The sequence below is a fragment of the Candoia aspera genome, chromosome 4 (genome assembly GCF_035149785.1).
Source record: "Candoia aspera isolate rCanAsp1 chromosome 4, rCanAsp1.hap2, whole genome shotgun sequence".
Lineage (NCBI taxonomy): Eukaryota > Metazoa > Chordata > Lepidosauria > Squamata > Boidae > Candoia > Candoia aspera.
Window position 1 is genome coordinate 98,093,378 of NC_086156.1, and position 16,453 is coordinate 98,109,830.

Sequence of the window (16,453 nt, forward strand, 5' to 3'; positions counted from 1 at the left end):
TTTGAGCTAGCTGCGTCATCACGTCTGGGGCTAGTTGAGCTCATCCTCTGTTCCTCCCCAGTAGCATTTTGACCATCTTCCGACCTGGGGGTCTCATCTTCCGATGGTATACCGACATATCTCTGGTTGTACTGATCCATTTAGTTTTCACGGCAAGAATACTGAGGTGGGTTGCCATTACCTTCCCCAGGGATCGCATTTAGTCTGACCTCTCTGTCATGACCTTCCCGTCTTGGGTGGCCCTTCACGGTTTAGCTCATGGCATCATTGAGGTGCTCAAGCTCCAGCACCACGACAAGGTAACGATCCTTTGCTGAAGTATGATGTACATTACATTGCCTAAAGTCATCTTATCAAATTACTGTACAAAAGTTTGCAGTGATCTAATGTCTTGAACCCAAGTTGGCAAAACAGGCGGTTTCCATGGAGAAGTGCAGTCAACATGAATGGCCTTCCTTATTCTAAATGACAGATTTACATCAGTCTTAATACAGACGTACTCAGAGATAAAATTCCCATAGAATTCATTGGTGTTTCCTCTCAAGTATCTATTTATATTGCTTACTAAAAGCATGCAACTCATCAGTAGCTGGGTGTGGGCAGTATTAGCTTCCTTTGTTTTTTAAAAATCCAGGTGTGGAAAGCAGAAGATTTTTTTTTTTAATCCATTCAGTCGTGGAGACTGCCTGGGCAAGTCCCTGCAATTTTCTTGGCAAGGTTTTTCAGAAGCGGTTTGCCATTGCCTCCTTCTTAGGGCTGAAAGAGTGACTGGCTCAAGGTCACCCAGCTGGCTTTGTGCCTAAGGCAGGACTAGAAATCAGGGACTCCTGGTTTCTAGCTTGGTGGCTTAACCACTACACCAAACTGGCTCTCTTGGAAGGCGCAGGAAATAAACGTCATGAAACCATCCCAGCCCCCTGCCGCCCCCCCCCAACCCAACACCTTTTGTTTCACTAATGGATGGAAAACCCTTAACAAGAACAAAGAAAAAAGAAGTCTGGGGACGGGGAAGTCGTTTGAAAACTACCAGCTGCCGATGGAATTAATAGAACTTTGGAGTCTATTAATTGTTCATATATTAAGCCACGCCTCCCTCCTTTTACTTGCAACCAATGAGAAGCAAACGACGGCGAGGGCACCCTTTGGGAGGGGGAGAGGGATGAACTTTGGGACTGGCTCATCCGAAGACAAAAAAGAAAAGTGAGTTGTGCTGTGATAGTAGCAGAAAGCAGGAGGTGAAGGCTGTTTGGCTGATAAGGTACGTTCCAATGGGTGAGACGGTTGTAGGGAAGGAGAAAGCTGCTGTGATCAAGCCTGGCTTAGGAGAGGAGGGCATCTGCGGGGGGGTTGCTGATCTGGTGCAGGAAGTGCTGATTCCCCCCCCCCACCTTCAAATATCACATTATTGATTACAAGGGGGTGAATCTCCTTGTGGGGAGTGCGTATTAGTGGATTGAATTTGGATGGATATGTATCTGTGTTATGTGTATGTGAGGAACTTCCTGGGGCCAAAGCTGAGTGAGGGGCCTTGGGGTGTTGAGCTTAAGCAACTGTAGAGTTAGTGAGGTTCATGAGACCAGGGTATAGATTCAAGGTGGCTTAATGCTAGCTAAGTAAAATAAGTCTGCCTTTCCCAGCCTGGTGCCTTTCAGGTGGTTGGACTACAGTTTCATGTTTGGGCATCGTGGGGTCGGGGAAAATTTTGCAGACGGTTGTATGAAGCAGGAGGTGAGTGGTGGGCAGATGACTGCTTGGGTTGTTGGGTGGTGTAAGGGTGGTTGTGTGAATTGTTTTTAGAGTGAGTGGGATGGGAGCAGGAAGGAAGGTGCACCACTAACTGACAATGTATGGCCACACAAAATTGTAAAAAGGCATTTTAGCTGTGTTAGTTTTCTTGTGTACTTGGACAGCCCAGAGTAAAGTGTGTCTTTGAATATGTGATGGTTGATTGCCAAGTAAGGTGGCTTGGAAGAAAGTGCAACTGTGTGCAAAAGTCCAAATGCTGCTTGTAAACATGCATGTAGGACAGTACTTGCCCAAGCCATCTCCTGTGCTACTTTATATTATGCAGAGTTATATAAGTGGCCCAGATTGCACAAACACGGCATGCATAACGAACAGCATTGTCTGAAATGTTTTACAGTATGTGAATTAGGGTGTGAATGAGTGGGACAAAAGTCACCCCAAATTATGGAAGAGACATGACTATGAGTTGCCTTGAGTTTTACTTTAGAAAATGAATGGTTTAAAGTATACAAAATAATTGTGACAAAGAAAATTCCTGTGGAAAGAAGTAAACCGGAATCGGCAGCAAAACTGAATATATCTGTTCCATAACTTTTGGGAGAATCATGTGGAAAAAAGGAAATAATAATTTAATAGTGTAATTAGATATCTTAAAGTGGGGGCAGTCTGTGATATGTGCAACTGGCATGAGAATAAATGTGTGAAGTCTGTTAGCGCATCCAGCAGACAAGTTAGATCTGTATCGGCAAGAAAGCTAAAATGGCACTAAAATGGCATTTCACACAAGCACTTGGGCTTGTGTGAAATGGGGGAAAAAAATCACTTACATCAGTACCCCAGGAAGTGAGGCTATCTTTCAGGGAATCGGTGACACATTAACTTTGAAACATAGAACTTCCTCTTCTGCTTTGCTCTAAGATGCCTTTCGAAACTTTTTCAGTGGTAGGAAAATATAATCTATGAGGAAATTATGATGAAAGGGCCCCTAGTTTTCTGAAGAACCATATTTTGTCTACATGTAGTTTTATCCTCCTGTTTTCTACAAGGGTTGGTAAAGCTTAAACTCTGGACATGAAAGTAATATTCTCCTGATGTTACTCCAACTCCCATCCATGTTTAACTACCTACCCCCCCCCCCGCCATTGTGGACTCTGAATATGCTCAGATGTCATTGGTTTGTTTGTATTTATGTCTCCATCTTTAAATAAAAAAGAATTAGGATCTGTTTTCCTACACTTTTTTTTGTTTGGTATTTCAATAGATCTTGGGGTTCTGCAAGATTCTGGTATTTTTCCCTTCCACATGCAAACATGCTTAGAGCTTGATTTTGCTATTAATCTATAGAATGCTGTTGCTGAACACGGGAAGGTCCATATAGCTACAATCACTGAGAACATTTCTGGGCCAGCTTTCACCACTCTGATACCATTCTAGTATGTTGGATGGGAAAAACTGGAGAAGAGAATGGTACATGAGCCCTGGAGGAAAGTGGAATAAACATCTAATAGATTAATAAAATGGAGAATTAAGGGAGTTGAAGTCCAACACACCTGGAAGATACCAGGGTGAGGAATGCTGTTGTAGGTCTCTAAATATAATTTTACATCTGTGAAATGACTTGGTATAGCTCAGGGTTTCTCAACCAGGGTTCAGTAAGAGGTCCCTAGGGGTTCCCTGGGAGATCACGGTATATTTAAAAAAATTATTTCAAATTGAGCAACTTCACATTAAAGAGGTAGGTTTCATTTTTTTTAGTTTAAGAACACTGTTAGTGCATATATACAGGCCTACACACGAATATAATAATTTTGTAACTTCTGGCCTATATTTGAGCCTAAATGTGCAGGGATTCCCTGGGGTCTGAAATATATTTCAAGGGTCCCTCCAGGGTCAAAAGGTTGAGAAAAGTTGGTTTAGATGTTGAGCAATGCCTCAACCTTCAGTTCTCAGGAATAGCTGTCTTCAGGGGCATCCTCAGGATATGTGTGTGTCAAAAAGTCAAGATAGACACATATTTTTATGTCTGTGCATCATGTGCACCATGTATACATAAGAAGGGGGGTGGGCTTTGATCAGCTGCTACTACCCTCTTGACTTTTTTTTGACCAACTCTGGATACTCCTGACCATCTAGTACTCCTTCTATACTTACAGAGCCGGTGATCAGAAGAAGGAAAAACAACATACACTCTTCAGTAGCAGCTTGACGTACGTCAATGTTTCTCAAACTTGGCAACTTTAAGATGTTTGAGAAACACTGATGTACGGCCAATGCTCTGCCATTGCTGCACCGTAAGCTGCTTTCAGAGATCCAGCTGCAATGGCCTGTTTAAAAATAAATGTTAAAAATTCAGTGGAAGGGTGGGGTCTGTTAATCATTTGGAAACAGCTGGCAACTGTCATTGTTATTACAGGCAAACTGGGTCTCCCTTGTCAGTTAATAATGTTTTCTCACCTTCTTCAAATAATTTCTGGAATCTTGGAACTAGTTTCTGTTTCCCCAGGAACCAAGTGGGCCATTACTGTGACCCCACCCTGCAAATTCTGGGGTTACAATAAAGGCCTAGGCTCCATTTTTATAGAATCCCTCTTTTTCTGAATAAAGTCCCTCAGATGATGGTATGGAGCCTGGAAGGGGAATGGTCCCAGCTAAAGTAGAATAAAACACAATGTTTTTTCCTTCCAGCAGGAAGAAGATAATGTCCCACAGAGGATGTCTCAGTGTCACAAAATACTTCCTCTTTCTCTTCAACCTTTTCTTTTTTGTGAGTATGTGGCTGGGGGCCAGTTGGATAGCCAGCTAGATTAATTTGATTTGCAGCCAGTTCTTGATCCTGTCTTTATGCAGGATGGGAAAAGAGGAAAGAAGGGTTATTGTACATAAATATATACTTTTAAAAACAAACCAAACATCTCTTCCCCCTTCTTCAGATCCTTGGAAGTCTCGTCTTCAGCTTTGGCTTGTGGATACTTTTTGATCAAAATAATTTTGCTTCTATACTTGGTAAGTTGCAGGGGTTCTCATTCCGACTTTACATAATTGAATTTGAACATTGTGCTAAACCAGTATTTCTAAAACTTTTTGCTATCAGGACCTCTTCCCACTTTTAAACATTATGGAGGACCCAAAAGAGCTTTTGTTTGTATGGGTTATATATGTTGATATTTACCATATTAAAAATTAAAATGGATGCATTTAAGAATATTTATTTATTGAATAATGAATAAATAATATTAAACCCATTAGATATTAATATAAATAAAATATTTTCATGAAAAACCCTATATTTTTTAACAAAAAATAATGAGAAGAGTGACTTTGTTTTAAATTTTTGCAAATATCTTCAATGTCTGGCAAATAATTTTGATTTTGTGGACCCCTGAGAGGGTTTTCGGGGACCCATAGAGGTCCTTGGACCACGCATTAAGAAACACTGTGCTAAACCATGGTTCAACATGATTTGTTAAACAAACCATAATGGCCTAGTTTTCATATAATACAAACTATGTAAAAATGGTTTACAAACTATAGTGGTTGAATTCATGCATCATGCTAAGCCAACATTTAAAAAAAAACACCTTAGGGTTTTGCACAATGTGTAACCCACAAATCAGTTCTTCTTACCTTGTTTGCTTATTTGCTAGTGCTGTACTCCACCCTCCGGACTCACTGGGAGAGCCTTAGGCTAAGAGGGAACTGAAAATAGGCCTTCATAAAGGCAACACTTTGCATGTCCCTGTCGGCTCCTTCATCTTCCTTTTCTGAACACTGCAGAGAGGAAGCTTTTAGCTGCTCTTTTAAAGGACTTTGGCTTCTTTGGACATAGGCCAATAAACCAGGCTTGATTCACCCAAATCTTTCTAACAGTTGAAGAATAAGGAAATAATAGAGATTGCTTATTATTGATTTCTTCTCCATCATCTATACCTTTATCAGTTCTTGACTGTTCTGATCTGTCTCTTCCTCCCTTCCCAGGGTCCTCATACTATGCTCTCAAGATGTGGTCCTACATTTTCTCTGGTGTTGGCATCCTAACAATGTTGTTGGGATTTCTTGGATGCTTGGGCTCTCTCAAGGAAATCAAGTGTATGCTAGGACTTGTAAGTAGCTGGGTAGAAGCAGTGAGTCTGGATTCTGGTACTCTTTAAGAAAAGGAAGTAGCATTTATTGGGTTCAGTCAGATGGGAACATCATGTTGCCCCTGGCATCCCAAATGATGCCCCCCATTAAATTAAAATTAAAAGAGGTTTTTAAAAAAATATTATATAAACACTCCCCTAAATTTAACACTTTTTGAAAGATTTTGGTGGTCTTTGCAGGAAGACTAAAACCTTGTGAAGTTTTGGGATGATACCACTGAAATCTTAAGAAATTTGGGGGGCAATTTGAGAAGAATGCTTTGGTCATGTGATGCAAATGTGCGGGACAGTGTTTAGGGCCAGAAAAGGTTGCCAACTCCTGGATTAAAGCAAAGAATTTTGGAAACCAGGATTTCTCTGGAAACTGGATCTGTAGATTAAGACAGTGTAGTAGCATGAAAGTGGGGAATTCCATGCAATTAAAAGGTTGCTAAGAATCATTATGAAAACAACTGAAAAAGTGGATATACCCTATTTGGAGGGTAGGGGAATGTGGTACTGCAGTGATACTTATGTGCCACTCAGTTACAGGGAGAGAGCCAATGAATTCATGAATATGGGGACATTTCTGCTTTCTATTACCATATTGATAAAATGATGCCACAGCATTCTAGTTAATTAGTGGCTGAGCTGATCCCTCTAGGCACAGATAGAAATCCTGTTGTGTGCTTTTTAATAACACAAGGAAGGAAGGAAGGAGAACTTGTATAATGCATGATGTGCTAGTTTCCCAAGAGGCTTTTGTAGTGGGGAATGCTGAAAGGTAATCCTGCTCTGCTGTGTCTTCCCTTTGCAGTGATATATTTGGAACTGTGTGATTTAGCTGCAGATGTGGTTGCATCATTTACAGCAATGGTTCCCAGTTTTTCTCTTTAGGTTAATTGCTGCATTATCACTGAAAACGTTGATCACTATCACATAAGTTAGAACTTAGCAACATGGTACCTGTGAGTGCCATGGCAGAGGTGACACCCCTCCCCCCACAGTGGCATTTGTGGGACTCCAAAATTAAATATTTGTTAAAAATGAAAGTTGAAATCTTGTACAATTGCCATTATGCTTTACCACCATAATGTAGAACATAGGAAGCATTGCACCGACTATGACCTTTTCCCATTGCTGAGGGGAAATGTTATCTATCCATCTCCAAGTCAGCAAAACACAACACCAGTGGGAAATTTATTTTTGCTATAGGGAAGTATGAAGAAGAGATGTGGGGAAACTAAGTTTCCTCATTATTTGGGGCCCTTCTAGATAGTCTCAAGAAATATCTGGGATGTTTTGTGCACATGTTTGAGTTGACCAATATTTATTAAAAAGGTGGGATATAATAATAGTAATAGTAGTAAGTAGTAGTATTGTGGCACCTTTAGTAGTAGTAATAGTATTGTGGCACCTTTAATGATGGCTGATAGATTTTTTTTATATTGATTACGGTGCTCGTTGGAGGCCTTGAATAGCATGTGTCTGTACGTTAGTAATACTTATCAAATATAGACAAGAATACAGATTAAAAATAATTTTGGTATGCTTGTTTGTAAGAAACTTGTAGAAATTGATACCATGGTGATATTGACTGATTTGCTGACCATTTTCTTTCTCCATCAATAGTACTTTGCTTTCCTATTGCTTTTGTTTGCTGGCCAAGTCACCATTGCAATCTTGATACAGACACACAGCAACACAGTAAGTGGTGTCATAAATCAGAAGATTTCTCATAAGATTATCACCGTAGGGCTATTTCAATGATGTTTGCTTCTCAAGAGAGGGATATAGTCAACTTTGGCTGGTGTGTAAGCTAGAGGCAAAAGGGTGGCGTCCTCTCTTTTTTTTCTTCTCCTTCTTCTTCTCCCCAGAACCAGAAACTGGGTTGGGGAAGAATGACTAGAGTATGTGAAAGAGACGAGTTGATTTAGGCCCAATATTTCTGTTTCCTTCTGTGAGGTTGTGACTCACAGATAGGGAAAGGGGTGGCATAAGAGAAGATCTGTGGCAGGGTGTGTGGAAGAGCAATAGAAAAGATATGCATACTTCTCTCCAGGAGTAAATGTGATGTTTGTGAATTATGAATAATTTTTTTTCTGGTCACCAAAGTTCTGCTTTTTGCCACCATTTTGCCTCTAGCTTACACTCCAGACAAAGTTGACTATATCCCTCTCCTGTTCTTTGCGCAGGCTTTGAATTCTTTAAAATCTTTTACTGGCATGCATATGTTTATGTCTTTAATAATTGGTTTGGTGCCTTAACAAAAGTAATTAAGGCTTTGAGTTAAAGTCTTACCCGATGCAACGAGAAAGATCTAGTTCTCTTCCTGGAAGGGCCAGTGATCAGCAACTCTGTAGGGCCTGTTGAGAAGGTGGGAGAGATTTGGTTTTGCAGTGTAATCACTGTTCTCCACAGCTGGCTTCTCTTGGAAAAGGAAAACTGGTTTTGTAGACTGAGAGTAGAGTTGGGGCGGAACTTCCCCACCCTACTCCAGATAAACATAATCCAGTTTTTATCCCTAGCTTGGTTTTTCAAAGAAGTTACGTTAAGTGGACACCAGGTTTTCAGTGATTGAACCAAGCCTCATCTATAAATTGAGACTTGCCTGCCTCCTATACAACCTGGGGAGGACTCCAGGAGAAGCAGGATGCTGATCTGTCACTGATAGGCACACCTTTATTTTTACATATATTATGAATAAAGAGCCTATGTAAGCTTGCTCTTCCTTCCACACGCAGATCAGTTCAACAGTGGCTGAACATGTAAAAGGCATCATTGCAAGCTATGGAACAAATACATCCGTCTCAGATCATGGTGACAGTTGGGATTTTGTGCAAGAGCAGGTAAGGTATGGTCTTGCTATGTCACTATAGCAGTAACACTAGTTTTAGACCCTTTAGCTCCATTGATGTGATGTGTTTGGGGCCAGATTTGGCCATACGTAGAGTGGTTCGTGTAATGTGCTAAGCCATAAGGTGGTTTGTTTAGATTTGGCCTGGTGTGCATGGCTTGAAAGTCATAATACGTGAATTCAAAAAGTTCTGGTTTATTCAATAAAACATGGTTAAAGCCATGTTGTAGCGTGTTGTATGAGTACAGCCATAGAGTCAACCTACTGAACTTAGTTCATTCATCGGGTATTTGGATGCCATATTTACTATCGTTCATTGCATGTATAGCCTGCTTTTCCTCCATGCTGGAACTCAAGTTGGCATAGATAAGAGATTCTGTGGAGTCTCCCATTTAGGCATGGCCCACGCTCATATCTGCTTAACTTCGGCAAAGTGGTTCACCGTGAGTGTGCCAACCCTGTGCTGAGTCTTTTCCTCTAGTAGTTTTATCTGTTGCAGAGCAAAAAGCAATGGCTTCCTTAGCATGGACGATTCCAATACCCAAATGGGGAAGTTTTCTCTCTCATTTCCAACCATCTTCTCCTTCTCGCTGTCTTCAATCCACTGCCTTTTTCTTAGTTCCACTGCTGTGGCTGGACAAGCTGGACAGACTGGCTGGAAAACAGCAGATTCAGAGACGGCTTAACTCTGCAGTATCCCTGCTCCTGTTATAACATCTCCGCTCCGCACCCAGCCAACAATGTAACCACTGGCAAGCCTGCCCTCTTCTGCCAAGCACAGGAACAGTTGCCAATCTACAAGAGAGTGAGTAGCCCACATATTGTTCTTTGGCTGGGGGTGCATGCAGGGCAGCCCAGCCCCCTTGGGTACTATGGTGATGGTTGCACACTTATGTTGACTTAAAGCAGTTTTTAAAAACTTGGCCCAAATCCTTTGAGGGGGGTTAAAAGTCATGAAATGTCAGTATTCTTCAAGAAATCTGTGTCAACCAGTATTTGTGTGCAAACTTCTTAGGCCATTTTTTAAAAGGGGGCAGGGAGGCACACAAGCCGTCGTGTGATGGTGTCTGAAAAGGTTGCCAGTCCCTGCTTGTTAGGGAGAGGAAAAGGGAAAGTTACACTTCGTGCACAGCGTATTAAGCTTGCCACGTTCATTCTCTGGTTTAGTTTCGGGAAGGAGGTGACTTAAGGGACGAGCGGGTATGGCAGATTTTTGTAAAATAATTCATAGGAAGGAGGAAGTAGATAGAACAGCTTGTTCCAATGCATTTGGGAGATACCAAGTTGGGGGAAATTGTAATAGATCTTCCTGTTAGGGCCCTCAACCAAAAAAGGGTGGTGTAGAAAAAGAGTGGTGTAGATTGACTGATTGATTGATTCCAATTTTGAGGTTGCCCAACTCCTTGGTGACTCTCACTGGCTTGCAAATAAGCAAATCTAAAAGAAAACATGGCAAACCAGAAGAACAAAACTAAGCTAAATTAAATGAAGCTCCACAACCATCCTATCCCAAAGCCTGGGAGAACAACCAGGTTTTTAGCAAATTCTGGAACATCGTAACAGCTTTTGCCCAGTTTGGCACTTTCCAGGCGTGTAACCAATTTGGGTGTAGCAGAAGATGGGACCCTACAGAATGAAAAAAAGAGAGAAGTTTTTCTTCCACTCTATCCACTTCCTTTCATGCATTAGTTCCCACATTGCTACCCTGGTGCACCTTCTCTTACTTTATCCAGCCATGAAAGAACATAATTAACCTACTTGCAAAAAGCAGTTGTGCAGAAGAGGGTTGCACACTATTCTTTGGCCACATTTGGTGCATCCATCTGGTAGAAAGAAGTGTTCATTTATTTACTGTGGCTCATTTGCTACTCCAATCCAACTGGACTCTGAGTGGCATACATTTCCTTCTTTCACTAAAAGTTAAAATACCACAATGGTATAATAAAATGAGAAACAGTTGTGCACAATAGTAACGTTACTTAAAAAGAAACAAAGACTGCTGACAACAAAACATCAAGTCCTTTGACCTTGTAAATAGCCTCCCTAAGAGAAAGGATGTGGAGTGAGTCTACCCTCCTCAATCTTTTTGGATGGGCAGAAGCTACTGGCACTAGATGGTCCTGTAAATATGTAGGCCCTTAGCCATATAGGTATTGATTTCACCCTCTCTCTGCTGAGTCCTTAAAACAAGCAGCCAGTTGGCATGGGAGAGATGAAAGGAAGTAGGTATTCATACAGTGCAAAATTAATTTGTGGGACTCAGTTCTTCCTGATATGGAGAAGAACACCGCCTTGAGTGTTTCTGAACATTAGTCATACAGGTTCATGAAGAACAGAACTAGCAAAGGCAAGGCTAGTGTAGAAAACAAAGGTGGACTATTCCTTCCTGATTTTTTTTTTTTTTTGATAAGTGTTTTGGCTACATTTGGTGGGTCACAGTGCCAAGTGGCTGAGTGAGATGTGCCTTGTAATTGATCTGACAAGGGTTCTTTTGCATTTCCATCTGACGCTCCTTTTTAAAGATACTCTTGTCTGCTTGTAGGGCTGCAGAGAGAGTGTCCAAGCCTGGCTGAACAATAACATCATCACCATTGTAGGGATCTGCCTTGGGATTGTTCTCCTAGAGGTAAGAGGTCCGGAATGGCTAGCTGGGTACAGCTGCATTTCCACCAGTGCTGTAATAACACAGGGAGGTGCAAATGTTGATAGGTTTGGAGGCCTCCCAAAATTGTCACGGCCGTATTCATTTTATACCACCTTGCACAGTGTTTATTTTCAGGACTGACCAAACATTTTGCAATAATAGCAGTCTCCTTCTCCATCCAGCCCATTATATAAAGGCACATAATACTGAAGTACAATTGAGTTTTGTGGGCAGAAAGTCCCAGAAATGCCACTTCCTCCTCTGGAATGCTAAGCTAAATAATGAACTATTTGATGCTGTTTCATGATATTCAGAACTGCTTGTTTGAGATCTAACTATCTAATTTTTTAAACCTCCCAGTGGTCAAAGCTCCCTGGGCAGTTTGCTGCTTGATTATGGCACGATCCAGGCCTGCTTTTCTTCTGCCCATTAAGGTGCCATGATGTTTCTCCCATGTAGGGGCAGAAAGGGAAGTGTGTCAGTGCTACTATCCAAAGTATGTGCCACCAAGTGTTATCCCTACCAGCCCACCCATTTTGATCAATAGGCATTGCAGATGGACACCTGAAATGTTTACATGTGCTTGTTTGTGAGTGCGTTATTTGAAAAGAGTTGAGGTCTTTATCTCTTTCCCATCCTGAATCTTTCTTGTAGTTACTGCAGCTGCTGTGCATGTTGCTGGTCACTACATTAGAACACAAGGACCTGCATAGTGGTGGCTCCCAGGAGATCCCTAACAGGTGGCTAAAGGGAGTGCATTTATGTACAGGCATAGATGTTTCCGGCTTTCTGCCATGCCTTGTTATTTGTGTCTTCCTGTGCTGGGAAGGATGTGCTATTTCTCGCCCCTGCATGTCCATTTCTATGTGGTCGGTGTGGCTCAAGAGTGCAGTGCAGGGACCACTGATTTTTCTTGGGTGCATGCATTGGCCAGAAAAGCTGCTGCCATCCCCAAACGTCACAGTGTCCTGCTTGTATATTTGCAAGGAAGATACTCAGCAAGACTTGCACTACTGAATGATCCTGCATGAATCCTTGTGAATTCACCCAGGCAGTTTCCTCTATCTGGCACTCTTCACATCTGCTGGATTACAATTTAGAATAGTGTAGTAATTAAGAAGTGTGATTTAGGCCAGAAAGACGTGGGCTCAAGTTTGGCCTAACTGTGTAGTTGGGCCATTCACTCCTTCAGCCCAAACTTACAGAATGGTTATTTGTTGACATAAAAGGAGACCCTGTCTAGAGCTGCCTTGAGCTCTCAGATAAAAGGTGCAAGAAATAACAATTCCCATCACCCCCAGCCAGTACTGCCAATGGTTGCTGAGAATGATGGCCAGTGTAGTCCAACACAACTGGAGTGGGCACCAAGTAGAAGCTTCCTCTATGACCATGTGTGGAGATGACCTTTATGCAAATCTGTTCTCTGTGCTGACGTTCTAGGTTGGCTGGAGAAAGACAGATTGTGTGTGTGTAAATTATGGGTAGTTTATTTTGGAAGATTGCAATTGATTGTGTTACTTCCTTTTTTTTTTTAATGAAAAGCAAACCACATCTCTTCGTGCTATTTTGTAAGGTTTTTAATGGACTGGCATATATCCTAAGGGCCTGGATTTTAAGGGAAGAGGTTCAGCATGGCCTGGGGAAAAGAGGAACAGGGTTTTTTTTCTGATATTCCCCAATGAGAGTCACATAGACTTGGAAAATCCATGAAATTAATCTAATTTCTGGTGCAAATCTAAAGTGCAGGAGGAATTCTGCCCCTTTCATTATTCCCCGTCTTTACTTTCAGTGCTATCCAAGAACAGCTTTTAACCTTTGGGCCTTTATGTGTGAGCCCTGCAGTTGGGGCACAAACACCTAGCTGTTCCAGTGTGCTTTTGATCTGCTGGCTGCTGGGTACATGTGTATGCCTGCTGTGTTTCTCAACACATACACACCCTACTCTTGGCATGGTCTGGGCATGTCTGAAAAGGTGATGTGTTGATTTGCTTCCCAAAGGGATGCATGAGCCCCCGAGTTATGTTTGTGCTGCTCCTTAATTCTCCCAGCTTTCTGAAACCTCTTCCCATTTTTACAATCATTTAAATTATTTCACATACTTGCTACACAGAGACATCCACCTGGAATATTGGCAAGGTAATTATTCCAGGGCATTGTCAGGCTTGAATGTTCCGTTAGTACAAATGCGTCCGTGTCCGCGCCTTCTTTTCCCCAACCCATTCTTCCTTGCAGGTGAATGTCTTATGTGCATCTTGTGCTGTTGCAAAAAGAGCTTTGCTGCCCCCAAGGGCCAAGATGAAACCCATCATGCTACAGTACTGGGCCCAAGAGCTAATTGTGCCACAGTTACCTGAGCACCAATAGGGAGAGCTAGAGAGAACAAATGCAGTAGAGAACGATAAAGAATTTAAGAGACCCAAATGCTGCAGGGCAGAGACTCCCCCCTTTTTAAGCATTGACAGTCATCTCCCTTCCTTCCTGCCAGATATGTTCTGTGAGTCATTCTGGTCTCCATCTCCCTCTTCTTTCCATCTTGTGTATCTACGTACCCTGTGCTGGATTATATTCCTGGAATTCCCCGGCCAGCCTTACCATTGCTCATCCACATGTCTGGAGAGCATCCAGATAGGGGAAAGCACTTCAGGGATTATGGGAATTGTAGTTCAGATATGAAAGGCACCCGGTTGGGTTCAACAAGGATTTAGGGATAGCTATTGTATTCTTGTAATTTTTAGGTTTGGAGCAAGTGTCCAACCTTCCAGATACACTGGATTCCCAACTTCCAGAAATCTCAGGCAGAAATACTGGAGGTTGAAGCCCAGCATATTCGAAGGGTACCAGATCAAATTGAGAATCTTATTTTTAAGTTGCTTTCCAAACTATCCCAAACACGGACTTTAGCTTTCCATATGACAAATATGTGATTGCTGTTTCTTTTAATACGATCTCTCCTTTTCCCACAGCTTTGCCTCATGATGGTATCGATGTTTCTCTGTAGGACCATTGGCCCCAACTATGACAAGCTTGCTCGTTATTCTTAGGCAGACTAGTCTCCACAGATTCCCCCCTTCTGGGACAACAGCGTTGAAGAACATTCCGTCTTATTCAGTCATTCCACCAGGGTTTTAAAACAGTACTTTGTAGGGCTGCAGTTGTGTTCCACAGGTTTACTATCTAACTTTCTCGTCCTGATTGATCCTAATCTTGGAAACCGAACTGAAACTTTCAAGAATCGGAGTGACCAATAAGAAAACAGAGCACTGTGAAACAAGTGTTTACCTTCGGTTAGTTAAGGATGATTTAGCTCTTAGATGACCTCCAAAGGTTCTATCTGTATTGCCTTTTGGCTTTACAGTAAATCCCTAAAATAAGGGAGAATACTATATTTTCATATTGCATTGTCCTGGAATGCACAGATTTTAATATCCAAGCCCTGATCTACCTTTTCATGAGGAAAACTATTTAACCATAAATCACTTATTGCTAGCATCTGTCAAATATAACCTGGGGAAAAAGTGATTTGTTAAGAGCATATAAAATGTTAAACATTCACCACCACCCTCAAACCCTTTAATTGGGCTGTTTTGGAGTTAAAGCTAAAAATCCCACTTTTTTTTTAATTGGTAGTATGTTGTTTAGTTAACAACTCAGGCTGTGAATTAAGAATGGTGACAACCTGCCTGCTTGGACCAAGAATTTTTGTATCATCTCTGCTACCGTTGAGGTGAACTCTATTCAGTTTAGCTAGTCCTCAGTCATTCTGAACCATACATAGGATATGTTCAAACCTGAAAATAGTTGTGTTTTATGCTATTCTTGGCATGTACTGTAGCATTTAGCCTTTTGTACTACAATCTCATCTTGGTTGAATTAACTCATGTTGAAAATGGCTCAGTTAAGAGGGCTGAATTTCTCTCTCACGTTTGGACCAAACTGTCCCATCACAAGCCTTTCCCTCTAGAAAAGGGATGAGGAACTTGAAGTCCATCTGATATTGTTCATTGGTAGCTCCTAATTGCCCCAGCCCCTACAGAGAATGGTAAGGAATGCTGAATGACAGGTTCCACAGTATCGTATCTGTAAGTCTTTGGTGCAGCTCATGACCACTAGCTACTTCACAGGCAGCTACAGCTCAATACCTGAACTCTCAGCAGGACATACCTGGCCTGGAATGAAGAAAGAGGGCTGTTTGCACTGGGTATGCATCATATGCCCATTAACATTTCCATGGATTTTTGGATGGAGCCACTTTACCACCACCACCACCCAGCAAGTGTAATGAAGGGGACACCTTATCTTTGAGTAACAACCATTGGACATGGTTTTGTGTTTCACTTTACACATTTACAACCTGTGCAGGGGCAGATGGGAAAACTTCTTTTGCTTTATGTTTGTGTATTTATATATTCTGCTTAGATGTTTAAAACAGAAGTATAAAGGGGAAAATAGCTTGAGGAAGAGGATATAGGTGGAATGAGGTACACACATAATTTCACCTCCTTTCTCAACTTGCTGTTCTTTGTTCTTAACAGAATTAGGGTTTTTACATTTTATTTTGTAAATAAAGAACCATAAATGGTCATGTTTGGCTCTCTGAACTTGGATGTAAAATAGCTTTTAGATATTTCCCTGAAAGAATGGATGTATTGACACTCATCATTGTACAACAGCTAACAGCAGGCAAGCAGAATAAAAAGCATGGCTCCTGGTGAATTCTTAGCCACGCCCCTTACTCCACTTGACCAGTCTATGCTAATTGGCTGGTTTTGAGTCATAAAGGAGCCTTCTGAGACATCAGATTTCTGAGGGGTTGCATGCAGCAGACTGCTAGAAACTGGAATTTAGGATTAGTTCTGGAACAGAGTAGCTTTAGCCAAGGAGCTGTAGTCCTGTTCTTACAAGGATTCCTTCTACGTTTTGCTGGGCTGGACTTCCTTCACAACGGGTAAGTGATGATTCTTTGATACCACATCTGATCGCTCTTGCTTGGCTGGACCTTTTCTGAATTTGAAATCCTCCAAGGAATGACAGTTTCTTCATAGCTGGTGGTAAATCCAATGTGGAATTAACTTCAGGTGGTTGCAAGAT

At 41.7% G+C, this 16,453-nt stretch overlaps 1 protein-coding gene across 2 annotated transcripts; it reads left to right on the forward strand.

Moving 5' to 3' along the window:
• The first annotated feature begins 1,123 nt into the window (after nucleotides 1-1,123).
• CD37 (CD37 molecule) lies at nucleotides 1,124-15,945 on the forward strand. Of its 2 annotated transcripts, none has more exons than XM_063301131.1 (9): nucleotides 1,124-1,200; nucleotides 4,432-4,510; nucleotides 4,677-4,749; nucleotides 5,722-5,846; nucleotides 7,497-7,571; nucleotides 8,609-8,713; nucleotides 9,341-9,526; nucleotides 11,264-11,347; nucleotides 14,329-15,945. In XM_063301131.1, exons 1-9 carry the CDS (start codon nucleotides 1,160-1,162, stop codon nucleotides 14,404-14,406), a joined length of 846 nt encoding a protein of 281 aa, XP_063157201.1. In that variant the 5' UTR covers nucleotides 1,124-1,159; the 3' UTR covers nucleotides 14,407-15,945. The 2 variants fall into 2 exon arrangements, with proteins under 2 accessions (XP_063157201.1, XP_063157203.1); XM_063301133.1 differs by having other exon boundaries at nucleotides 1,151-1,258; nucleotides 4,435-4,510.
• The last annotated feature ends 508 nt before the right edge of the window (nucleotides 15,946-16,453 follow it).

What these genes read in the sequence shown, in the direction of transcription:
- CD37 (XM_063301131.1), top strand. Translation starts at nt 1,160, where the DNA reads ATGAACTTTGGGACTGGCTCATCCGAAGACAAAAAAGAAAA. An exon ending in TCCGAAGACAAAAAAGAAAA is followed by an intron (nt 1,201 to 4,431) that starts GTGAGTTGTGCT and finishes TTTTCCTTCCAG; the next exon opens with CAGGAAGAAGATAATGTCCC. An exon ending in TACAGACACACAGCAACACA is followed by an intron (nt 7,572 to 8,608) that starts GTAAGTGGTGTC and finishes TTCCACACGCAG; the next exon opens with ATCAGTTCAACAGTGGCTGA.